This window comes from Nothobranchius furzeri, chromosome 10 (assembly GCF_043380555.1).
Source record: "Nothobranchius furzeri strain GRZ-AD chromosome 10, NfurGRZ-RIMD1, whole genome shotgun sequence".
Classification (NCBI taxonomy): Eukaryota; Metazoa; Chordata; class Actinopteri; order Cyprinodontiformes; family Nothobranchiidae; genus Nothobranchius; species Nothobranchius furzeri.
This window is the reverse complement of record NC_091750.1, coordinates 42,720,666-42,746,167: the sequence shown is the minus strand read 5'-3', so window position 1 is coordinate 42,746,167 and position 25,502 is coordinate 42,720,666. Positions and strand designations below refer to the sequence as shown.

The 25,502-nt window shown below is 45.3% G+C and overlaps 1 protein-coding gene across 3 annotated transcripts in view; it reads left to right on the top strand.

Annotated features, from left to right (window-relative positions):
- The window catches only part of usp25 (ubiquitin specific peptidase 25), a 64,328-nt gene extending 45,743 nt beyond the window's left edge, over positions 1-18,585 (top strand). The window contains exons 19-26 of one of the 3 annotated variants that reach the window (XM_015960133.3): positions 2,687-2,833; positions 4,891-4,986; positions 6,353-6,531; positions 8,436-8,514; positions 8,608-8,687; positions 12,562-12,685; positions 14,348-14,540; positions 18,182-18,585. In XM_015960133.3, the coding sequence (XP_015815619.1) occupies positions 2,687-2,833; positions 4,891-4,986; positions 6,353-6,531; positions 8,436-8,514; positions 8,608-8,687; positions 12,562-12,685; positions 14,348-14,540; positions 18,182-18,354 (1,071 nt within the window). In that variant the 3' untranslated portion in view covers positions 18,355-18,585. The remainder of the gene's footprint in view (positions 1-2,686; positions 2,834-4,890; positions 4,987-6,352; positions 6,532-8,435; positions 8,515-8,607; positions 8,688-12,561; positions 12,686-14,347; positions 14,541-18,181) is intronic. The other 2 variants (XM_054730454.2, XM_015960135.3) reach the window with 2 other exon arrangements.
- The last annotated feature ends 6,917 nt before the right edge of the window (positions 18,586-25,502 follow it).

The window sequence follows — 25,502 nt, the reverse complement described above, 5'->3', positions numbered from 1 at the left end:
TAGCAGGTCTAACACTGAAGCTGTTTTAGTTTTCACTCCGTCTACGTTTGAAATCACAAAGTTAAAATGATGCTTCAAGCAGACGTGAAAATTCCTCACCTTTCCGCTGAATTCAACGTTTTGAATCCAAAATGGGTCACCTAGGTGATATTTTGGGGTGGGGGTGGGGGGTGCACGGCGAGGCCAGCTTTTCCAGTTTAACCAGTTTCAATATTATCCACTGGGGGAAATATTGATGAGTAACAGTAGAACAGTAGAAAAAAGCTCGTCTGGAAGTCTCCTGTGTAGACCTCCAGATGATGGCTCTTCCTGCTTGTATGGTCCGAGCCTGAACAGCGTACCGACGGGTCGGATCGGACTTGGGTCGATTAATTTTACTTGAGTGTGATGAGTCGCGCTAGGAGAGGGGGGAGAAGAGGATGCACCGCACATGAAACTCAGTAGCAGCGTTACCATTCATCCATGGTGGTGAAGAAAGGTGAATGAAGTCTCTGGTCATCCGGTTTTGGGCTGAAAGTCCTCGGGCCATTTCAGTTTCAGTCTTTGGGTCTGGTTGGGCTCTACTGCGCTGCTGCTGCTGGCGGGGTGGGGGGGCACGGAGGAGCTCACAACAGCTGTCAGCCTGTGGAAGTTCCTGCTGAACTTTATTCTGTTTCATGAACCAGGCTGACCTGGGTTTATGTTGAATTCAGCTTTAAAACTGGGAGAAAACTTTAGTCTGCCTTTGAGTTTGATGTTTTCTTCTCCTCAGAGACTCACTGGATAGAAGGAGATGATAAAAGTCAACAGGTCCCCAAAGGAAGGGTTAGTTAGCTGGTTAGTCAAGTCATTAAACCCTAATCCAGCCCACTGCCTCCTGCTGGTGTTGTTGTTATTATTATTATTATTGTTATTAATAACACAAATATAAAATAAACATCTTGGAGGTTCAGGATTCGTGGTGGTTTTGGTGTTTTCAGCAGCAGAGCCTGCATGGTTCGTGTTTGTCACATTTCCTTTTGGGTTCAAACCAAACAACAGACCAGGCCAAACGTGTTATTTATTTATCTGATTTCATCCATAATTCATTTAGTTTTTAAAGCTCAAATTTTAAGTTGTTAATTTAAAAACAATTGTTTAAATATAATTAATTGGTATTTTTAACATGGGAGTCAATGAGGATTTACTCGCTTCTGACACCAGCCCCCCAGCGGATGAGGGTGGAACTGCAATTTTTGGTACTTCCGGGTTGGCCTCAGTTTTTGAGCCGCATTGTGGGGGCTTGGTTTATACTCACCAGGTGATGGATCTGGTGACCTGGCGGGACCAGCTTCTGTTTGGCGTCTGAAACGCTTCCTGTGGCAAGGAAGCTCTTGGCTAGACCATGTTTATGATGTTACACGCTGCTTATTCGTCCAGGCTGGATGAACTCATCTGCGCACCACGGTGGCGTTTGTAACAGTCAGCCCAAGGTGGATAGCAGAATGAGAGCAAAACACATTGGCAGCATACAGCGCTCACAAAATGTGATCAGTGTGGATTATGACCCTCAAAACTCTGTGGCAAGATGTCTATGACTCTTTTATAGGAATCACTACACACAGTGGTGGCAGTTCTGTAGCATGAGGTCAGCTGACCTGCTGCAGGTGTCTGTGCGTCCCAGTCCCATTTGTTTGTGTTTACATGTGTTTTAAACTGTTTGAAAGGTACTGAGTGTTGTATCCTAAAGACACCTATGTAATGTAATAGTATTATTAGTATGTGACAATAATTTATACTCACAAGCTTTAGGTACCACTAAACGGCCCCACTCTGCCCGCTGTGGTAGGACTAGGGCCGTGATGTACTTGCTGTTTGTCGCAACCTGTTTGAAATGGCTGCCATTTGTTACTTGCATTGATTTGAAGCATCATTTGTGCACGCCCCTCGAAATTAACGCGCCGTGTTCGAACACTGCAATAAACGAATAAACCAGTAAGTAGAGTGAGATGCACTTACCATGGTGACTGCCTCTGGTTAGAGGTCTTTGACACCATCTACGACACCGTTGCTGCCTTTTTTCTGTCAGAATCTCACAATTATTCCTGTTGCGTCTTTTATTGATGCCATGTTTGTTTTGGTTGTACCCACAGACCCGACTCTATCCGGTCTGAGTTCTTTAGTGTGCTCCCTAGTGGAACACTCCAGTACTACATGCAGTGCAGTGCTGTGTAGCAAGTACAGGGTGGGCCGTTTCTATGGATACGCCTTAATAAAATGGGATGGTTGGTGATATTAACGTTCTGTTTGTGCCACATTAGTATATGTGAGGGGGCAAACTTTTCAAGATGGGTGGTGGCCATTTTGAAGTCGGCCATATTGGATCCAACTTTTGTTTTTTTTCAATAGGAACAGGGTCATGTGACACATCAAACATATTGGTAATTTCACAAGAAAAACAATGGTGTGCTTGGTTTGAACGTAACTTTATTCTTTCATGAGTTTAACGCAAGGTTAAAAAGCAAGAATATTACTGCACTTGGGGTTATGATTAGGGTGGTGTAGCCGAACCAAACACAGTGAAATAATTTAGATTAATTTATCCATCATCAAGAGCTGTTTTGTTTTATGTTCCTCTCTCAGTTTCTAACGCTTCTCTCCATCAGCCTTTCCTGATTCCTTTGCCACGTTTTCTCTCCATTCACGTGCCTTTCCCTCCTCTCTTCAGCCTGAGGTCCAGATGAGCCCTTCCCCTGCCCCACCCTCTGATCAGCCCACAGAGGAGGAGTCCCTCGGGCAGCGCACCGTAGAGGTGGCCATTCCTAATGTGGGCACCTTTGTCATTGAGACAGAGGAGGGGGGGTACGATGACGAGGTATCTCCAGCCTGAACAAATCTCCTCCTCCTTCCTGAGCTCAGACGTCTGAGACTTTTTGATTGGTGGAGTGAGATGGTGGTTGCCTTTTCACAGGGTTCTATGTTGGGGTTTCTCACTGGAGGATATCTGGCTCTTGTGTGCTATTGGTTGATTCCAGACATGGTGTCAAACTTCAAATATGCAGTGAGACTGACCTCTTTGTTGGCCCTTTAATAAACTCGTGTGAAAAGTGGACATGAGCCCATCTGCATCTCTGTGCTGTGACAGGCTGACCTCTTGGAACAGACTGATGGTTACCTACATTGGTCTCATTGAGAATAAGCTGTTGACATGAATCAGTCACTTTTACACACCAACAAAGATCACACACACGCAGGGTTTTTTCTGCATTGAAAATGCATGGCGGCCGCCTCCAGCTAATGTTGTGCCGCCCCAGCCTGATTTCACTCTGCCCCCAGATGTTATTTTAACTGCAGTTGCAGCGTTGCGCCACTACAGGGGCGCTGTATCAGCAGCGGTGCACGAAAAGCGCTAAAACCGCTGCAGACAAAGAAGATCAAAAATAGCTTTTGTCCCTAGTTGGTACATATCTATGGTTGGTGCTTTTGACGTCCTGATTGTCCCCCAGGCTCTTCCATATCAGAGCTGTACAGTGCGACGAAAAAAACTGTCTGTGCGTGTCTGTCTATGTTTAAACGTAGAACTGGTGCAACATCTTTGATTTACTATTTTCCCCAGAACTTTACTGAACAAAAGTAAGTTACGTGTAAGAAAAATGCTTTTTACTGGCGCACAGTGTGGTCATATGGATGCAGTGGAGGAAAATACAGGAACCAGCAAAGGCAGAACCGGTCCAAAGTTTGGGATCAGAAGTGCGGCTACGCGCAGATTGGCTAATGCTAAAGCTAACGATCAAGTGGCGCACAAAAAATATATGATGATGGTAAAACTAAGAAAGACTAAACTCTACAAGCGGATGAAAAGTTCCCACCATCCTGTTTATTCTGCATCCTGCAGCGCTACGGATCAGAACCGCTGCAGATACGAGTCACATACATTACTGCTACAGTCTGCTCCACACACAGCTGCAGGAAGTACGGCAAGCCGTTGTAGTATATAATTCACAACCGCTTCTATCTTTGAGCATAATTTAAACTGGATTATTGCCAACCCGTACATGATAGACATGCCACCATTACATTGTTAGCAGCAGAAATTAAATGTTATTACCATTTCCAATACAAATGCAAGCTAATGAAATGCATTATATTTTACTGGATATATGTATGTGTTGTTGTGACTAAGATGAGTGTTTATAATACAAACCTAAAATGTTACTGAAATGTAGGTTAAACATTTAAAAATACGTTAACTATAAATATCAGATGGAAAAAGGAACTAAACACCAATCTAATGCATATTATTGAGCCTTTCATAATAAGAGTGTTATTTCAGCATGATCATTTTGTTTTATTTCATATTTTTTAGCAGCAAACCAGTTTTGTTTAACTTGAAACGTTGTCAAATGGAATATTCAATTAGTAACAGAAGCTCAGATTAGAACACTTAACGACAAAATATTTAGCCTCTAAAACAATGAGGCAGTTGAATGCACAGAGAATGCATGTGCCGGCGCACAGTCAGGATGGTACCACCTCTGCCTCAGTTTGAGCCAGGAAAAACCTCTGCACACGTGATGCATGAACTTTTCATGAAAATGAGATACCCCGTTTATTGAATGGGACTTGGTTCTAGCGAGAACTGGATTTCCTTTGAAGAGCCAATATTGATGTCTGTCTCTCTGCATTGTTGGCTGTCTATTTCACATCTTTATGACCTGGCCGGTCTTCATGCATTATTATCCCAGAGAGGTTTGTTCATTTGGCCGTTGGACTCAGGCTGTGTCCCTCTAACCAATGCATGGATGGCTGGGTGACCTTTGGCATGCCCTAACCACAGTATGCTATGCTGTAGTTCCTGAGAACCAACAAACATTTACAGTTTTTCACAAGGAGCTGTTGTTTTGTTTAACATGGTTCCTTCTTCCTGGGAAGACAATGATGACCCCCAACATGCAAGGTATAATTATGGCCATTGGCAAATCCAGCAGCGTATATGAAAAGAATGGACCTGAGGCGGCCTTTTTCAAGGTACAGCTTATCTCCTCTCTCCTCTCCACTCTTCACATACCACCCCCAGCCCTCGTCTCCTTTTCTTTAATGTTCTTTAATCTGCATGATAAACCTCACAGCTCACCAAGGGAATCACACAACCACCCAACCGGTCCGGTAGCATAGCAGTGATGCTCGGTTGTTTTCTCCAGCAGCTCTGAGGTCTTCCTAAAAGACCAGAATTTTCTCCTCGTAAAGTCAGTTTTTATTGAAATAAATCATTTCACCTGCTGCGTTTCATGTTCAACATTTAAGCTAAGACTATTTCCTGTTGAGGAATGGCTGTTTGGTTCAAATGCGTGTGTGAAAATCACACGTGAGCTTGGGATCTGTAAGCACTTAGGGTGTCATGAATGATTTTCGCCAGATATTAGTGAAATTCCACATTTTTGACCATTTTATGTTGGTTACATTTAATTAGCTGTGGCGGCCATCTTGAATTGGGTTGACTCCCAATGTTTATTAGTTGTAAAAGAGAATCCCGATCGTGTTCCTGAGCAGCAGACACACATGAACCCGTTTCCTGGACAAGCTGCTTATATTCCTCTGACTTTATTTTCAAATGTGCTATAAAGGATTTTCTTAGTGAATTTTGGGTCTTCCCTCTACAACAATTGTCCATGCTAGCAGGAGTTGAGATTTTGTGGTGGCTCCTTTGAGGAATACACATGTGGAGATTAACCCCTTACATTTCCAGGTTTATTGAACCCAATGGGGTTTTGTCCCATGGGCAGGACGCTGGAATGCTAGGGGTTAAACTCCCTGCTAGCTACACGGCGAGACTGTGGGTTTGTTTACAGTCCAGAGGGAGGGATCAGGACTGAAGACTACCTTGATGGGGAGGAGCGGGTATTGATGGTGAAGCAACAACCCCAACCCCAGGTTTCTGCAGCTGCTGGGCAGACTGAGGATTTGCAGCTGAGACAGGAAATGCATGCTTGAAGCCAAAAAAACACTTTGGGGTGTATTTCCTGAGGAAATAAAAATGTAACACGGTCAACAGCTCCAAAAAGTGGATTTGGCATGATATAGGACCTTTAAACTACAGAGTTTGAAGAGCCCTTTTTTCTTTTGCAGACTGATGTGATTTTATCATCAGAGGTCAGTTTCAGTTTTCTACGTTGTCCATGGGCACCATTTGGGACCATTCTGGTGCCGTAACTCCTCCTGATCTCTGTGTGGAGGACATTAAGGTCCTTGGTGTTCTTTGACTCTGTTACGTGTTTGCTCTAAAGGACAAAGGGAGTTCTGGGAATTTGAGTGTTTATTCATAGTTTAATCTGTCCGTTGAAATGTTTTTTCAGTTGTAGTACAGCTTGTTTCTGTGTCTGGTCTCTCTGCTCAGGCCATCAAGTTGGAGTATGCTCGTCTTGTGAGATTTGCCCAGGAAGACACGCCCCCAGAGATCGACTACCGGTTACAGCACATCATCGTCTATTTCATCCAAAACGAGGCACCTAAAAAGATCCTGGAGAGAACGCTGCTCACACAGTTTGCTGACAGGAACCTGGCCTTTGATGAGAGGTAGATCTTTGCTTTTTACTTCCAGCTCATCTGGATCACAACTTTCTATAGTCGTTTTCTGAGTTTTAGTCCCAGAAACACTCACCCATGATCCAGTTGACCATTTGCACATGATGTAACGCTGCTCACGTGACCGCCCCCTCCGCTGTGACGAATGACAGAAAGACCTTTTACACACGTTGAAACTTTTATGAAGCCAGTCTGTTGTCTTCTATTGCTTTTATCTCGTTGCAGTAAAATGGTCACCCCCAAATAAACATTTTTTTGCTGATAAACTAAATAAACGAGTGTCTAATCGTGCTGCAGACACGTGTCGTCAATAATTTGGCACTTCAGTGCATCTTAGTTAAAATTTAAATATTCTGCCTAAAACTGACAGTGTTGTGCCGTTGTCAGGTAAAAACTCTGCACTATATTTTAATTTAAATCTGCCACTGCTATTGGCAAAGAAGTATGCTATGATGTAAACTGGTACATTATGATGTCACAATGCTGTTGTGAGCCTGAGTGTGTGTGTGTATTTGTTAGCGGCTCCGCCCTCTCGGTCTGCCAGGCAACAGCAATTGTTGCATTTTTCAAACATGAAGTGGGAGTGGAGTTAGACTCTGGTAGGGGGTGACTTGCTCTTTAAAGTTAGCTCCGTGGTTGACTGCACTATTACAGACATGGATGTAAACGCAACTCGTCTGTGAGCAGACAATGCGTCTCTCATTTGCTGATCGAGCGAGCGGAGCGCGCCGCGTGACAACCCGCTCAATTAACATAATTCACGGCCCAAATCCAACAGAACCGGTCGGGCTGATCCAGTTCCGGTTCTGTCTCAGGTTACAACTCTAGCGCTCAGCCCTGCAGTACCACATTAAGGCGGAACCACTTGGTAAATGTGGAGGACACTCACTCTGACAGATTTGGATCTGCGCTGGAGCCGCGTTAAAAAAACAAAACCACATTCCACTGTAATCGATTATGGCGCACTCTTCTACGATGCAGAATCGTCTATGTCCGCATCCCGATGCATCGATTATGTGATTATTTTCCTCAGCTCTACTCAGCTGTCACCTTCGCCTCCAGTTTAACACTCCCATAATTCATTGTTGCTTTTATTTAAAGATTTAATGGATTTAAAATGATTGAACATGCTCCTCCCATTCCTGCATCTAGAAAACATCTAGTGTGGTTAGGAGATGGTGTTCTGGTGCATACCTCAGCTCAGAGAGCCGTGGTGATGTTAACAGCTGAATCAGCATCTGATTTCTGAGCTCCACTTAAACAGATGAGCCTCAATAAGCAGGCAGAACATGGCTACAGCTGCTAGTTTAAATGGAAACTAAAAAAACAAGAAGTACAGATCATCTCATGTCTGCCTTCATGTGGTGTGTTTGTGTGTTCCTGACCTTTGACCTCTGCTGGTGTGGAACTTGTGCCAGTAGGTGCACCCTGTACAGATAGTTAGGATCCAGGAGAACCGCACCAGTGATGCGGGCCTGAGCGTAGCTGTAGTGACCAGCAGAGGGCAGCACTGCCTTTCTCCTAGTTTGCCGTCAAGCTGCAGGTCCTTGTGATTCATTTTCTTTATCTTTTGTTTAAATAAAATCTGTAGAGGTTGCTGTTCATAAATGATTTCCTTCCTCTTAACGCTGATGTTTTAGTCGTCAAGGAAGGTAACGGTCTTCACGTTTCTAAAACTTTGCTTGTTGGCCTCGATCTGTATTCATGAGTGAAAACTTGATTTCGCCTCTATTTTGAGCCAGATAATTAGATGAATGTGTGCGTGTGGCCTGGATAGGAGCCTCTGGAGGAGCGTTTCACTTCTGCTCTCAGCAGTTAGGAGTGATTCATTATGCCGTGTTCAGGCCTCGGGGCAGCGACCACCATTTAATCTCACCTGCCTGTCTCCCTGACAGATGTAAGAGCATCATGAAAGTGGCACGTGCTAAACTGGACCTGATTACGCCTGAAGAGGTCAACATGGATGCATATGAGGTGAGTTTAATTCAACTGAATCAGCGTCAGCAGCCCTTTAGAAGGCTTTACTGTGTTTGCTGTGTTGTCCTAACGCCTGCTCCTCTCTGGCAGATGTGGCATCAGGACTACAGGAACTTCCGTGAGACCACCATCTTCATGGTGACCGGGTTGGAGCTCTTCCAGAAGTCAAAGTATGGTGATGTGCCTCCTGACATCCTTCTTATGTCTAACACTGGACAGCAAATTAACTCAACCAGTGCTTTAAGTGGGCCGGTACGCAGTACCAGCACTTCTTATCTTTGCCTCTCAGCGTACCGGGACTTTCTATGGAAGCATACGTGTAACAGAAATCAAGTTATTATGCAGTAGCAGAAATTACTTTTCATTTTCATACGAAACTACCAAATTGGACTCATAAGTAAAATAAAAAAGCTATTTTCCAAACTGCTTTTTATTTTCTTTTTCATCACTCTGTGACTTAATGGCATGCCTGCAAACTTGTTGCTTTTTGGCTAAAAGCGCCGTTTTTGAAGCCGAATGTGGCGTTCACGTAAGTTGTGTAGGTCCGAAGAGTTTTTTTGGGGGGGGGGGGGGGGGGGTCTTCTGTCGGGTTTCAGTCACTCTTATGGAAATCAATCAGAGAAAGGAGAGGGGACTCCTCTTGTTTACAGTCTTTGTTCTAGTGTGTTAGTCACATGCCATCATTTGACCAATCACAGCCAGAGACGGCACGCTGCAGACGATCAGGCAGAGCGGCACTCGGTATGAGTGCTGTCGCTATAACTTCTCGCAGCGGTTTGAGCTTAAAGTTCATCAAACTGAGCAAAATCACCACTAAATAAGGACTTTAGCAGATTTACCTTTATAGATTATTTTCTGAGGCTGGTCATGTAGTTATTATTATTATTATTATTTTTTTGTTTTGGAGTTGAGTTCGGAGTAAACACAGCCAGCAGTATTAGTAACAGAAATACTATTTCCGGTAAGAAATGGCGGCCAGTATGCTTCAGCCGTTTAAAACAAACCGCGGTTAATGGATCTGGGCACCAGGAGATTTAAGGAAGCTGGAGGAGAAACACGTGATGAGGTCATTTCATAATATTGGAACATTTCTGCTGCAATAAAGAGTCAGATCAGCATTTTACCCTCAGCAGTGGTTCATCAAAGTATTCAAGCAAATAGCTGCAATAAAGCTACATTTACCTGCATCTGCGTCTCTTTCTAAACATTTAATCAGAACGAACTCATCAGAGCAGCTGCACTCATGACCCACAACAATCAGCTTTTATGGATGATTACAGCATTCTGGAATATTGGAATATGTTCAGATGTTTCCATGTTTGATGTTCTGAGTGTGAATTTGTCTCAGAATAATTCTTAAAAATGTATGATGATCCCTAATCATATTTATCATTTTTGTCATGCATAATTTTTCTTTACCATACCAGACCATGTTTATTTATATAGCACATTTAAAAATAGCATGACAGCTGACCAAAGTGCTGTACGGTAAAAAGGACAAACCCCAAGATAAAAACAGATAAAAGTTGTATAGGAGGTAAAATCTAAAAACATGTAAAAGAAACGTACAACAATAAAACACAGAGTCGCGATTATTTGAGCAGAGACTGTCTAAACCTCATGGTAGAAAACGGTTTGCATTTTGCTAAAAATCATGTTGATGAGTTTATTGTTTTATTCCAACTGCAAGTATATAAATAACAGTGCAGGTCACTACAAACCCCACAGACTGGCACATTGTAGTTCTCACCTTTTTCACACCCTCTGAGTTTGCAGGTATGTAATGAAAAGTATAAAAAAAAACATTTAAGATTTAATTTTCAAATAGCACTTCAGCAAAAATGTAACAAAATTACATTTTAAGGGTGACTCGCAATTAAAATGAATAAGCAATTTTCCAAACTGCTTTTTAATTTTCTTCATGGTTGCTTACTCTGTGGCCTAATGAAATGATGAAGGAAACAGCATTTTTATACCTTTCATGAAGTCACAGAATAAGCAATGATGAAGAGGAAAGTGAAAAAGCAGTTTGGACGATTGCTTATTCGTTTTTCATGAGTCAGATTTGGCAGTGCTAATATGAAAACAAAGTTATTTCTACTGCTGTTTAATAATTAGATTTCTGTTACACATATGCTTCCATATTTTCCAGGGTATGATGTGTATTTGTAGTTTTACCGGCCATTTACTTGTCGAAATCTATGAGATTGCTGAAGAAACATCTGCCCATCTCCAAGTAAATACCAGCCACCCTTAGCCCCCCCAGTGCTGTTGTCCCACCCCTCCCAATACGCAGAACACGCCCATAAGGGTGGCCTTATTTTGTGCATTAAGGATGCTGTAGCCTGTACCTTTGTCTGTGTCACACACACACACACACACACACACACACACTCACACACACACACTCACTCACTCACTCACCCCCCCCCCCCCCCCCCCCCCCCCCCCCGCCGGCAGATTGTCTCCGAACACTTTATTCAGTCCTTCGGACGCTCCTCAATCTACAGGTCCAACTGAATTCCTGTGGAATAAGACGCCTCCTCTGTGTCTGCTACTTGTTTATGTGAAAGAGGACATTTATCACCTGCTGTTGTGCATACTCCCGCTGCCACGTCTGCTCTCTGCTCCCCAGCACGCGTGCTCGTCCCGGCAACAGCGCAGTGCCACAGATGCTTTCTGTCTAAATGCGCAAAAGGCGCATCATCGATGTGAAGTGCGCCGCACACACAGCGCCTTCAGCTCAGGCAAGAGGAGAGAAAAAAGCAAATGAGTTTTCTGACACCGTGCACACTCCTGCAATGATTGATGGCGCACAGCAGCTGACCAACCAGTGGTCAGATGTGGAAGAGAAGGCATCCAAACAGAAATATAGACAAGGAGCAAGCACAAGAAAGAAAACGTCAAAACCAGAGGAGCAGTGTGTTTTTGGGAAAAGAAAAGCTTTGCGGGCATAAACATCCCAGCAAAAAATAGAGAATGACTGTGTCTAGATGTGGGCTGAAGAATACATTTTACAGCAGCCCTCATTATCATTCATAAAATTCAATTCATTTTATTTCTATAGCCCCAAATCACGACAAGAGTCGTCTGCAAGCACATAGTAAACATTACAATACAGGTCAGGTCATTAAGCCAATCAGTAAAAAGTTTCCTATATAAGGAACCCAGCAGGCTGCACCAAGTCACTGACTCGTGTCAGAGTCTTTACAGCAATCCTCATACTAAGCAAGCATGCAGCGACAGTGGAGAGGAGAAACAGGAAGAAACCTCCAGAGGATCCTGGCTCAGTATAAGCAGCCATCCACCACGACTCATTAAAATGTCTTATATTGTTTATGATTCACAGCCTTTCAATCCATGCTATCAATTGTATTAACATTGGTGTATAAATAAATATGTAGGAAAACATGCATACATGTTGGACTAAGTCTGTATGTATGTATGTCTGTTTAGTGAGAGAGAGATGTTTCCATATTATAATATAATCGTAGTTTTTGTAGTCATATTTACATTAATTTCATTGTGTAATTTCCCATTTAGACCATAATAAATCTTAATCTGCTTGTATGATGGAAGTCTGGTCAGAACAGGTCATAACTTGTTCCAGCTGCTTCTGCTGAGTGAAGCTTCTCACCCTGAGGCTCATCTGTGGCACCAGAACACCCGAGTAGCTCAGCTCAGAAGTAACAGCATCAGATGACCTCATAGAAGACTTTCATTAGGAAAAAGGAGATGTGTTTGCAAAAGGTCTCGTCCGTTGTTGAAAGAGGCTTCCTAAGAAGTTGTAAATTTAAATGGCTGCCGGCACTTATTTTTTCCCACTTCAAGCACTGAACTCAGTCACCTGCTGTTGGGTGGACTTTTGGTTTTGTGTCCCAGCTTGTCCTGCAGGGGGCAGCAGCACGCAGCCCCTGCAGCTCCACTCTTGCGCGGTGGGGTCAGGGAGTTCCTTTGTCCTTTGGAAGAGTTTATTCTACAGAGTTCTTGGTGTTTCTTTGATATTTTTATCTGATGGAATATTTGTTTGTGTGTGTTTTCCAGCTACGTGGAGGCCCTGGTGTATCTGATTTACTCACACCAGTACAACAAGGAGCTGCTGTTAAAAGGGCCGTACCGAGGCCACGACGAGGACCTGCTCACTTATTACCGTCGAGAGTGTCTGCTGGTGAGGCATTTCTCACTTCTGACTGAACAGAGCCAAGTGGCTAGGAGAGCCATCTGTGATGTTGCCTCATCTTTGTCACTTCCTTTCCTCCATATCAGACTTTCTTAGCTAAATGACTCAGCAGAAATAACAGAGCTGGTCCTGAGTGTGGCTCTATCAACAGATTGCTCTGCTGTCATGCTGCCTTGCTTGCTTACAGCCCACAGCCTGGTGCTGACTGATGGGATGTGAACCCACACGCTAGCTAGGGCCGGGGGTGGGGGGGGGGTATGGCCCCATCCGTCCTGCACTGGTCCTGACCGTCCCACTCACTGCTGCACTCAGTAACCCTACCCCAGCATTGTGCTCATAATGTAATTGTAGTGCTAATAGGAAGCAGGAGGGCCAGTAAGTGTAAACGGATTACCATGAGAAAGGGGCGTGTCCTCGGCTGACCTCACAAACCTCAGCCGGACCGGACCGGCCGTCTCGGATCAGCCTCTGGCTTCGCCCTCACAGCTGTTTCATCTTCAGCTCCTGGTGGGACTGAAAACTCAGCCGATTCCAAACTGGCTAATAAAAGCAGTGTGCTCCTCCTCAGAGAGGAGGTCAGCGAGTTTGTCTGTCTGCTGATGGTTACGGGCCAAGAATGGAGGAAAAGCTTCGTCTCACTCTCAGGCAGTCGTGCAGAGAGCTGCTCTGATCCAGCAGGGGAACGAGAACGGAGTAAAAACCAGTTTGAAAGAGGCAGAAACAACCAGAAGAAAAACATTAACAATAATGGGTTTTTTCAGCTTATTACACTGAAGGTGTTCAACGTTTCTGAGACGAAGCTGCGGGTTTGTTGGACCTCAAATGTTGCGTTGAATCTTCATTAGTGTGACAGCTTCAGTTTAAAGGAAGCCGACGTGCTGCTAGGTAGTTTGGTATCGTGTTGTGTGGACACAGCAGTCCTGGACCAGAGGTAACAGACCAGCGCTGTCTGAGGCGCTCAGAAAGAAAGCAACAGCTCTCTGAGTTAAAGGTTAAGGCTTCAAGATCAAATCCAAGCATTTTCATGCTCCTGAGACCACAGCTGGCTCCGGTAATGAACGGGTAGTGTTAGGGCACCAGAGTAACCCCAACCACAGGTTGATTTGATGGGTGGGAGGTAGATAAAGACCCAAGTAAACCATCGGTTTCTGACTGCAGTGTTCTTTACATTCTGACTCATAATGAGTTGGATGGCAGGAGACCCAGAAGGGCTCCACTCCCGACAGAAGAAACACCAAAACAATGCATGAGGACAGCTCCTAAAGGTGTAGGGAGAAGGTCCTTTACAACCAGGAGACAGCATTTCAAGCTCAGCCTCAGGTACAGATCACTGGACCTCCAGCGGGATCCTTCACTAGAGCAGTCAAGAATGGCTGGAAAGGGAACAGTAGACTTTTCCTAAATGTTCCTCCATGAACCGGGATCTCAATCCTGTTGAACATGTGTGGAAATGCAGTGTGAAGATGCCAGCTTTCTGACCTGAGACAGCTGAAGGTGTCTGCTCAGGAAGAGTGGACAGTAGGGGAACTCTCATAGAGAAGTTCAGAGACCTTCAGTCCCATTCAGACGGTGCTCTGTGCTGGGGTGAAGGAGCTCTGGCTCTTGATAGATGCAGTCACTGACTATCTGTTCTTGTCTCTCCTACAACAGAAACTAAATGAACAAGCAGCTGCCATGTTTGAGTCAGGAGAGGAACCAGAGGTGACCTCGGGTCTCAGCATAATGAACGAGCTGGTGGTGCCGTGCATCCCTCTGCTACTGGCTCAGGACACGGAGAAGGACCTGCTGGCTGTGGAGGACATGAGGAACCGATGGTGCTCCTACCTGGGCCAAGAGATGGAAGGTGAGTCCTTCAGGGAGGCTCAGCCTAGAACAGGGGTTGGCAACCTGCTCCCATCAAAGAGCCGCTCTTAACCGTTTCCCACGGTAAAGAAAAACTGGGAGCCGCAGCGTTGTGGGTGGGCCTATCCGGCCTGGGCCCACCCTAAGACATCCGAGAGCTGCTTTAACCGATCACAAGTGACAGCTCATGTACGCCAAAGTTATCTTTCAACAGAAGATAATTAATAAAACGATTTGTATAAAACTGATCCAAAACTTGTAGCCCGTCTGTGCTGCAAAGTTTAGATATTTTTCGCCCCGTTAGTGGTTTTAACAGCTAAGTAAGTGCCGCTTTTTGATGCGTCACACACGTCTCCTTTTAAAACATGTTTAAACTGTTCAGAATACAAATCCAGGCTCTGTCTCGTTGGGTTGTTGCAATTAAACTTTGCGCTTAACGAAACTTTACATTAAACAATGTTGAAAAGAATCAGATCGGTTTGTGTTTCCCCCTTGTTTACAGTGACAAAGATAGCTCTGGGTACCCCTCCTCTCTACACCACGATGAGTCGTTAGCCTCTATTGAGATTTCATCTTTCCATAATGTAGCTTTGAGTGGGATTCCTAAGCAGGTTCAGTCTAGGCCACACCTTCCTGTGTCTAATCAACACGACTCAATAGAGGTCAACAATTCATCGGGGGTAGAGAGGAGGGGTACGCAGAGTGGTGTTGGCTCGTTAAATAACGACAGACAGCTACAGCTTATAAACTTGACTCTCCCATATTCTAGTTAGGATTGACAAAGCTCCTCGGATGAGAAGCGTAACGTCTTTTGGCTGAATAGCTGGAGTTTTTGACAGTTAAAATTGCACCCACATTTTCTAAGTTAAACACGTCTCTTTCAACAACGGTAGCTTCAGCCCTCCCCCTGTGCAGCGGCCGCAAACTCACTGGTGCTCCTGCAGCCTCTCAGAGTTTCTGTTGATCCAAACATTAAAATAACTATTTCATTTCTGTTCCTCACTTCTGATTACCTTCCATGGTGTCTGTTTGTTGCAATCACCAGGTACAAAAACTAACTTGTTTTTATTTGACTATTTTTCTGTCCTGTCTCTGTTTATTATCTTCCTGCATCTCCTCTCAATCCTAAAGAAAAACTGCTACCTGGCTTCATATATATTCACCTCATGAGTTATCTTTGAACTGCAGTTCTAAAAGATCTACCGACCGCTAAAACAGCGGAGTGTGCGCCGGCCGCACCGGTAAGGTGTGTCATCGGAGGACAAAACAGGTGATGCGCCCTGCTCCACAGCAGCGAAACGCATCAGGCACAAATAAAAGACAGAAAACATAAAAGGAAATGAGCCGACATGAACGATTGCGTGTTAAATTAGTTTTTGAGGTGGCGACACCTGATTTGATAATGTTACTGTGGCCGTGCTCAGGACGCAGATGTCTGGAGCGCGTCAACGATCAGAGCTTTGCATGCGCAAGCTGGTTAAGGTTAGGATGGGGGTAAGGGGAAGGTTAAATTGCAAGAGGGTAAAGGTCACAATTCGGTCAAATGCCCGTTTTATGGCGGGCGTCAGATACCGACGCTCTGGCACAGCGCGGCGCCTCCCAACGCGCAGGGGCTCGTCACCTGCTGTCTTTTCCGAGGACTGCATCTTGTCGGTCATTATCACGTGACAGCGACTAGTCTATGAAAGGCATAAAAAGTCACTACAGAGCAGTGAAATCGACTAGTTGATACAACCCCTAGTCACTGGGTGTTTCTCACTGTCAAGGCGCCTTGCTTACGAGGACACTGTCCTTCCTTGGTCAAAGAAAACGGTTAAATGGAACAGACTTGCGTCACATGACCACGGCGGTCACGTAACGTGACGTGACACAGTAGGTAACGTTCTATTTTGTACGTATTAGTTTCAATATAAATATATAATGAGCATTTTACTATTTCAATTGTGTATATATTTGTTAAATAAAAAATATAAGTGAGTTACTACCCGCTAGCCACCAAAGCTGCAACTACTAAGCAAACTAACCAACCCTAGCGAACTTCTTTGGATCTAAAAACACATTTTAAATTAGTTTTCTTACTTTAAAACTTGAAATTTGCCCCCAAGGTAGCTGCTGGCTTCTGATCCGCTGTCCTTTTGAAAATACCGCGGTGTATCCTGGGAAATGTTTGACCAAGGCAAGGCTACAATACACCGCCCGTGTATCCTCCGCTCAGCTAGCTAAACGGCTAACAAACAGAGAACACACACCTCAGTAGAACATGAACATTGGAACACGTCTTGGTGGCTCCTGATGATGTATCTCCTAGGCAACCGGGGCGGGGCCAAGACATCAAGGCAAGGTTCCTTGGCATTGAGAAACACCCACTGTGTCACAATGACCACTAGGTATCCATCCACCCACCCATCCATCCTTCTATCTATCTGTCCATCCACACTTCTGTCCATCCATCCATCCTTCTATCCATCTGTCCATCCACCCACCCATTCATTTGTCCGTCCATCCATCCATCCATCCACCCACCCACCCACCCATCTGCCCAACCACCCATCCATCCATTCCACCATCCACTCATCTGTCCTCCCACCCATTCGTCCATCCAGCCATCTGTATATCCATCCATCCATCCATCCATCCACCCACTCACCTATCCATTAATCCGTCCATTCACTCATCCACCCACCCATCCATACATTCAACCATCTACCCACCCATTCATCTGTCCGTCTGACTATACTTTCATCCATCTGTCCACCCACCCATTTATTCATCCATCCACCCACCCGTCTGTCTGTCCATCCATCCATCGTTCTATCTATCTGTCCTTTCACCCACCCATTTATCGGTCCATCCACCCACCCGTCCGTCCATCCATCCATCCATCCATCCACTCATCCATCCATCCATCCAACCATCCATCCATCCATCCATCCATCCATCCATCCATCCATCCATCCATCCATCCATCCATCCATCATTCTATCCATCTGTCCTTTCACCCATCCATCCATCCATCCATCCATCCACTCATCTGTCCTCCCACCCATCCATCCATCCACACATCTGTCCATCCGGCCATTTGTCCATCCGTCTATCCATCCACTCATCTGTCCACCCACCCACCCATTCATCCGTCCTTCCACTCATCCATCCATCCATGCATCCATCCATCCACCCACCCGTCCTTCCTTTCATCCATCCATCCACTCATCTGTCCACCCACCCACCCATTCATCCGTCCTTCCACTCATCCATCCATCCATGCATCCATCCATCCACCCACCCGTCCTTCCTTTCATCCATCCACACATATATTGATTTATTTATGTATATTTTTTCCTCACAAGGAGGAAATGAATGCCATTGCAGCTGTTGTGGATTTTGATGATGAGAATCCTCATCCATCCACCAACAGGCAGGTAGATTGACATCAAAAGGGTTTCATTTCAATATTGCAATATCAAAATGAGGAGACAGTCACAGTGGCTCTACCTAAAGCAGCCCCAGGAGTGTGTCCTACTCAGCAGAGGCCCCCCACTCTTTTTATACCTCCCTTTTTATCACTCAGAAAACATGAATATTTATGGATCTGATGTCCACTACAGATGCTGATTCTGTGTCTTTGTTCCCTCCTGCTGGCAGCAAATCTGCAGGAAAAGCTGACAGACTTCCTCCCCAAGCTACTGGACTGCTCCACGGAGATCAAAAGCTTCCACGACCCCCCCAACCTGCCCAGCTACTCCACTCTGGAGCTGTGTGAGCGATTCAGTCGCATCATGTCCGCCCTTGGCCGGGTGTCCAGCAGCGGAAGATGAGCTGGGACGAGGCTCCGCCCCCTCCTCACAAGCCTGATCCTGGGCAGAAACACCTTGACCTCTAACCCTCGCCTTCCTTATCAGCCCAGGGCCACTCTTTGCTACTATAGTTTTATCATTAAGGTTATTATTAATTTTCCTCTGAAGCAGGACACAGTAGAGGACTGTTGAGAGGTTAAAAGTCACATGCCTGAATGGTGGCAGATGTGCTGTGAGCTTCAGCTGTGCAACAAACACATTTAGAGTTTTCATAGTTAACTGTTGCTGTTTGATTTAAGCTTCCCTGCCTTGCACATAGCCCCACCCACCCCCGTTCTGTGGAACAGATCGTCCCCGTTCTCTGCCACCAGTTTGGTACAGTATTACCATGTTTTATTTTTCTAAGAATGAAAGGAAGAGAGCCTTGAGACCTATGCGTGGCTCCAAGGGTCTCTGATGGGTCTCGTGTCGTTGTGAACTGTGCCAGAATGAGATGTTTTAAGTGCTGTGGTAGACGGTCACGGACTTCCTGTGGCTTGTTAATAAATCGAGAGAATAAAATTTTATTTATGGCCCTTTTAGGCCAATTACATTTCTGTTCTGCCTCTTGTTTTTACTTGAAAAGACTGCTAAAATTAACATTCCTCTTGTTGGTGCTGCAGGCAAGTAAAGGTTTGGTGATACCGAGGTTAACGCTGTTACAGCGAATCTACAGAACAAGCTAGGTTTTGAAGGCAAACGCGGAACACTCACCCCATACCTCAGTTGTCTTCCCTTGGTTCAGCGTTCACCCGAACCAGACAACCGTGATGCTGAATGGAACGAGATGGTGCTAAACACCAGTCGCTGTTTCTAGGTCCAAATGTCTTTGGTTGTCCATGACTTCAAACAGACTCTGGTAGTTTGTCCTAAAGTTGAATCGGTAGCAGCCGGCTGTTTCTCCTTTGATATTACTCAGCAGAGAACCTATCGCACCTGTGTTGTTTTGGTGCTACGTGATTATGTAATGAGTGGAGGACCCAGAGAAGGACGGTTATTAGCGGAGGTTTATATGAGAGAACCACTATATTTTTTATATTGTTTATTTAATCTTCATAATATATTTATGGATTTACTATGTAACATTGTTAAGAAGCATGAAAAAAGTTTGAAGCTAATTTGTTTTAGCTTTAGAAGTCTCCCGTAGTCGTGAGGCTGCAGTGGACTTCGAGCGGGTCATGCTGCACACCAGAAACAGGCGTTCATTTATCTGGGATCACAAATCTAAACAATAGTTATTGGCCAAAACAATAAGAGATGTTTACCCGTTTGGTTTAGTTTTAGTTGATGAGACAACAAGCTGGGTTCATCTGCGTTTAAAGGTCACGTTGGACTGTGGGTCATTTCTACACAAAGAATGAACACAGAATTTTCGATATCCAGCCGTTTGTACCAGAAGTACAACCTGAACAGCTCTAACCATGGTACGAGCAACCAAACCCTTTTATTGTTTAACATGGGGCTTAGGAGAGCTTGTCACATTCAGAATAAATGTCTCTGTCTACAGCTGACCTGGGGTAACTACCGGGCTGCAGCTTAACTATCTTCTGTTTTTGATTTTCTACTTGACACTGAAATGTTTCAGGTCAGCAAACACACCACATCAGACCCTGAGTAAATACAAACGGCTGCTTTCTGAAGAACAATCCAAACCAACTTGGACATGTGGAAAAACGTCCCTCCGTTAAAACTTTTACGGTATAACATCTCAGCAATCCCAAAGACTTGAGAAAATACTCTGTGAACAGATGAAACCAAAGCAGAACTTGCTGGGAACGTGTGTCCCGTTCCATCAGGAGTCACGTGCTGGTAGTGTGATAGTCTGGACTGCTCTGCTGCTTCACGACCTGGACCAGCTGCTGGAACTGATGGAACCATGGATTCTGCTCAGCAGGACAAAATCTGATCTTTGACCTTAACAACAACCTGAAACAGGATGTTCCTGCTGGAAACCTCCGGTGTAGCTAAATTCAACCAATAACAGTAAAAGAGAATCATTTCCAGCTATCACAAACAAAAGATCCAGGTTGGTTTGTAGAGATCTTCTTTCTTAATGAAAACATCTCAAGAAAAACCACTGGTGAAACAGGAAAAACGATAATCTGGTGCAAAAGTCCATTTATGTTAGAAATCCAGCTCAGACTGAGCATCTAAAGGCTTGGGAACCCTTTGCAGGTGTTATGGATTCATTAGCTAGAGTGTGACATTTTGAGTCATAAAAATAAATCTGTAACATCTTACGGACACTGGGTTATTTAAATCAGAAGATTGGAACTTTTTATTACAGGGACTTTAAAATAACACTTTGCATTAACTGAGAGACAAGAGAAGAGAGAGAGACTTTCAACGTTTAAGTAAATTTATTACTAAATAATTTTAAACAATTTAACAGGACTAACTCTCTAATGATGGATGTTGTGTTTGAATGAAGTGTGAGGTGAATGGTGTCAAATTCACAACCCTCGCATCCGGAGAAGCAAATTCTGAGTGGGAGATGATGTTTTGCTCCTAACTGATCAGAGTTTGAGACTCGTAGTCATAAACACATGAAACGCCATTTGTCGCATCCACATACCCTCAGTGAGACCTCCACGATGGATCCAGGATGCCAGGTCCTCGGACCTTCCTTCCGGTGCTGGAGTCAATGGCACAGCGTCACAGCACGACAAACTAGTCCTTGGATTGTCTCCAGGTAAAAAGCGACAGGTGTTTCACCGTCAAAAAGAGACCCTCCTTGGGTCAGCGAGTTCAGCTTTTATGCTGAAGGAACCGTTGCTTGGTTGATAACAACGGAATTTTCCCAGCTTGAATGGTTCTCGGCTTAGAAAGAGAAGTATAGATGGTGAGGTTTTCCGGGCACGTCGAACCAGGAGGAGACCTAAAGAGAGACCCAGGACACGGTGGAGGAACTACGTCTCTGGCCTGGCCAGGGAATGCCTTGGGATTCCTCAGGAGAAGCTGGCCCAAGTGGCTGAAAAGAGGGAAGTCTGGGCCTCTCGCCTTAGTCTACTGCCCCCGTGACCTGACTCCGGATAAGCGGACGAAAATGCATGGATGGATGGTAACAGTGATAGGGCTAAAAGACAGAATATATGTTTTGTTTGTGTTTTTTCTCATTACATTGGAACTTCACGTTTTCCCACATTTGGCAAGTTGGGATCTGGTCACCCTAGACTTGACCCGCCTCCTAATAAAACCCTTTTTTACATGAAAAAAAATGTCTGATGCTTTGCAGAATCAGAGTAGCTCCTTTTACTTGGATTCATTAACATTCCCATTCCTCCATTCAGGAAATAATGCCTGCTGAGACTTGGAAGGCCATGTATAATATTTATTATTGCTCTAACAGGACCTTTGTGCCTGCTGTGATGGTGATGGGGCTGGAAGCTGAATTCGCAGCAGGTCGGTGATTCGATTTTATCAGGAGACTGAGAGGCTGAGACTGAGGTGAGGAGGTGTTTTTGGACGGTTACCCAAGCTTCAGGGTGACATGACTGAGGATCAGTGAAGCTCTCCACATGTGCAGCTCTTTTTAAACATGAGTGTGTGTGTGTGTGTGTGTGTGTGTGTGTGTGTGTGTGTGTGTGTGTGTGTGTGTGTGTGTGTGTGTGTGTGTGTGTGTGTGTGTGTGTGTGACAGAGGAGACAGAGCAGGAAGGAACCTGGAGAAACACATGAATGAACTTGAAGAATGGGTTTTCACATGCAGAACAGCCACAATGCTGGATCCTGAATGGGCTCACAGAACTATCTTCTTCAATTCAAATGATGCAAATCTGTGGGATTGGAGGAATTCATTCACAAGTGTGTGTGTGTGTGTGTGTGTGTGTGTGTGTGTGTGTGTGTGTGTGATGGAATGACAAAAATCATTTTATCTGGAATTCCTGAAAAAAAAACCCCAAAAAAACCAAAAAAAAAATGTGATTCTGTACAGATCAGCCCTTTAAACTCCAATGTGTCTGACCCTCTAAAAGACTGGAGTAAATATTTCATATTTCTGATTATAATGTATGACGTAACATTAACACAAGAGCATGGTGAGGAACTGAAAATTCCACCACAACGTGACACAAAGGGTTCCTGTGTGCCGAGGAGGGATTTCTCTCCTCCTGCAGATCAATTAACCTGATTTCCCAAAACAGCACAAAGAAATAACTTCATCTGAGTTATTCTGTAATTGAAAAAAAGGACACAAGGGTGAGTTAATGTAATCTAGTGTCCTCAGCCAGAGCACTTTAATATAATTATCCCAGTGGTGGGAGGCACGTACTGTGTTGGTGTAACAGCAGCCGCTGGAGTGACGATGCTCTGTGTGTGTGTGTGTGTGTGTGTGTGTGTGTGTGTGTCTGACAGAATTATCTCTGTCAAGTGGCTGTCCAGCCGCAGCTACATGATCTCATGAATTACAGCCTCCCCCCCACACACAAAACACACACACACACACACACACACACACACACACACACACACACACACACACACACACACAGCATGACCTAGAGGTCAAGGTGCACTGACTCCAGAGTTTGTCTAACGGGGCCTCTTGGAAGTCTCGCCTCGCATTCCAGTGCCCCGAGGAGGGAGGGGTGGTTTTCAGCAGCCAGGCCTATTACTGAAGCAAGAGAAAGAGTGATAGAGAGGGAGAAAAAGAGGGAGGGAGGAAGAAGCGGGGGCTTGAAAGAAGCTGGAAGGTATTATAGACGGCTCGCCTCTTACTCCCTCCCACTCGGCCGGCGAGAGTTCTCCAACAAAGTGAAGGAAACAGAAAACTTAAACCTGCTCTCCCTGCTGCCTCGGCCTTCCAGCTGCCTCCCTCATTCTCTCCCCCACCGCGGCACGGCTCTCCTGCTCTCGCTCTCCGAGCTGCCTGTAAGAAGATCACTTTGTTTCCATTGCCTTTTTCTCCGCTGGTGCAGACACACATGGAGGAGAGGACTGAATTTGAGCAGATAGTGACGGGGGCCTGGTGGTGGGGGTTAGGGGTGCTGCACAGCTGCAAGAGTCCCTCCATCTCCATAGCAGGACTAATACTTCCCTCCCTCTCCTGCTCCAGAGACTCTCCCTCTGTCGCACTCTCTCTGTTTCTGCCTCTCGGAGGGGTGGGGGTGCCTACCGGACGCTAAAATCACTGAGAGTGGATCGGAGCCGGACCAGGAGAACCTTTCGTTCCTGGGCTCAGACGTGGGGATCTGAACGGTGAGTTCCTGCTTCCCCCTCACTCCTTTCTTTGAAGTCCACCAGAAACCTCAAACGCCAGAATTCAGCTGCTGTCTTCTCATCTGTCAGCTGTGTGTGTGTGTGTGTGTGTGTGTGTGTGTGTGTGTGTGTGTGTGTGTGTGTGTGTGTGTGTGTGTGTGTGTGAGAGAGAGAGAGAGTTGAGTTTGTAGGTTTAAATCAGGTTTTTCACCTCATGCTCCATGTTTGGAACAGTGAGCGGCAGTGATGAGAGGGTTTCAGATGAAAGTTCTGAGGGTCAAGGTGGAGCGATGCGGGGGGTGGAAGGAGGCCGTGTGGGGGAGGGGAACTTGGAAGGGTCAAAGAGAATGCCGCTTGCTTGGCTGAGGCGGCACCGTGACTCTGAAAACCGTTCCTGCTCTGACTTTGTCTCAGGGAAATGATGGAGGTTAGTTTTCTGTGTTCAATAAAGGAAAACGTGACGTTTGTCTCATTCTCTTGTATAATCTTAATCCCCGATACCAAAGTAAGTTATCACAGCTGCATGAGACAACACACCAACACTGCTTGGAACAGAGAAGGTGGATTGTGTTGTGAAGTCTCCATCCAAGATAAAATACTTGCTGCAGCATCACTGAAATGAAAGTTGTTGCAGTGATCTGTGAGGAATGTGAGATTTAGCTGCAGTTGCAAACGGGCCTGCAGCTGACTGAATGACCTCTTTGTGTGATTAAACCAACGGATCAGACCCCACCTCTGGAATCCTTGTGAACAACCAGAGCTGGTTTTCATTCTCTCCTATTTCAGTCCAACTGGAGGCCACGGACGCCGGTTTCATTTTTGCAACAGTTAAACAGTCTGGCTGTATGAGCAGAACTCAGAACCGGTCCCAGACTGGCTCGCTCCCTCGCTGCCTTTGTTCACCAGACCCGTCAGCGACGTAGAAACAGAAGCGGTTCTGAAGTGAGAACGTCAGTTTGGGTCTGCGGGCTGGTCTTAAAGGATGCAGAGACTCTGTGTTCTGGGTGTTTGCCGCCACCACAGCTCCTTCATAAACACGCTGCTGCAGAATCTAGTTCTCTATTTTGAGCATGTGGGTCAGCGTCTAATGAAGCAGCAGAACAGAAGCGGGCTGGTGTGGTTTCTGTCAAAAGATGATGGCTTCTCTGTTCCAGCGTCCTCCGCAGCTCGGAGAGACGCGGCGTTTTCTCAGGGGTCACTGCTGGATGAACAGAGGAAGCCTACTTCAGCTCTTACACAAGTAAAAGTGTGTTAATAGAATCCACTACGCAGAGTTGTGAGATAACCTGCCTGACCTCTGCAGCCAGCTTCGGCCTTAAATCAGACCTCCTGCGGTTAAAAATTAGCCCAGTCGTGTGTGAGCGCTGAAAAGGAAAAGCTCACTCAGTAGCTGTGATTCATTAGCTGTTAGCCAGCTGCTGACATGTGAATGACACAAGTGACATTGAGGATGAAAACAAACGCTCAGAAAGAAGCAGGCAGGATCTGACGGCCTCAGGAAACAGGAAGCCGTCTCCTTTCCTGCCTCTGCACCAGGAGAGGAACAGCGTGATTTACACGCCCAGGGACGGCTCCATGTTTAACCTGTTGGATGAATTTCACCAGAACCATTCTGATGTCCACCAGGCCAGAATAAAGAAGGTTAAGCTGGACCACGTTGGTGTATATCTGTCCGTCACAGTTTCACACCTACAGAGAGACACACTCGTACACCGTATATGCTGAGAGTCTTTTAAAAAACCCCATGCCTCACTCTAAATCCAGCTGTGCGTACTTCCATTACAACCATAATGCAAGTAAGGTAATTCAGTTAAGATGTTTGCATGACAGTCCCAATCTGGGTATTGTCTTACTCGGGTTATGATCGGATTACTGGAGTGCTTTAAGAGGACTGAGAGGGACCTGCTGGCCTCTCCTGTTCCCTTCACAATGCTG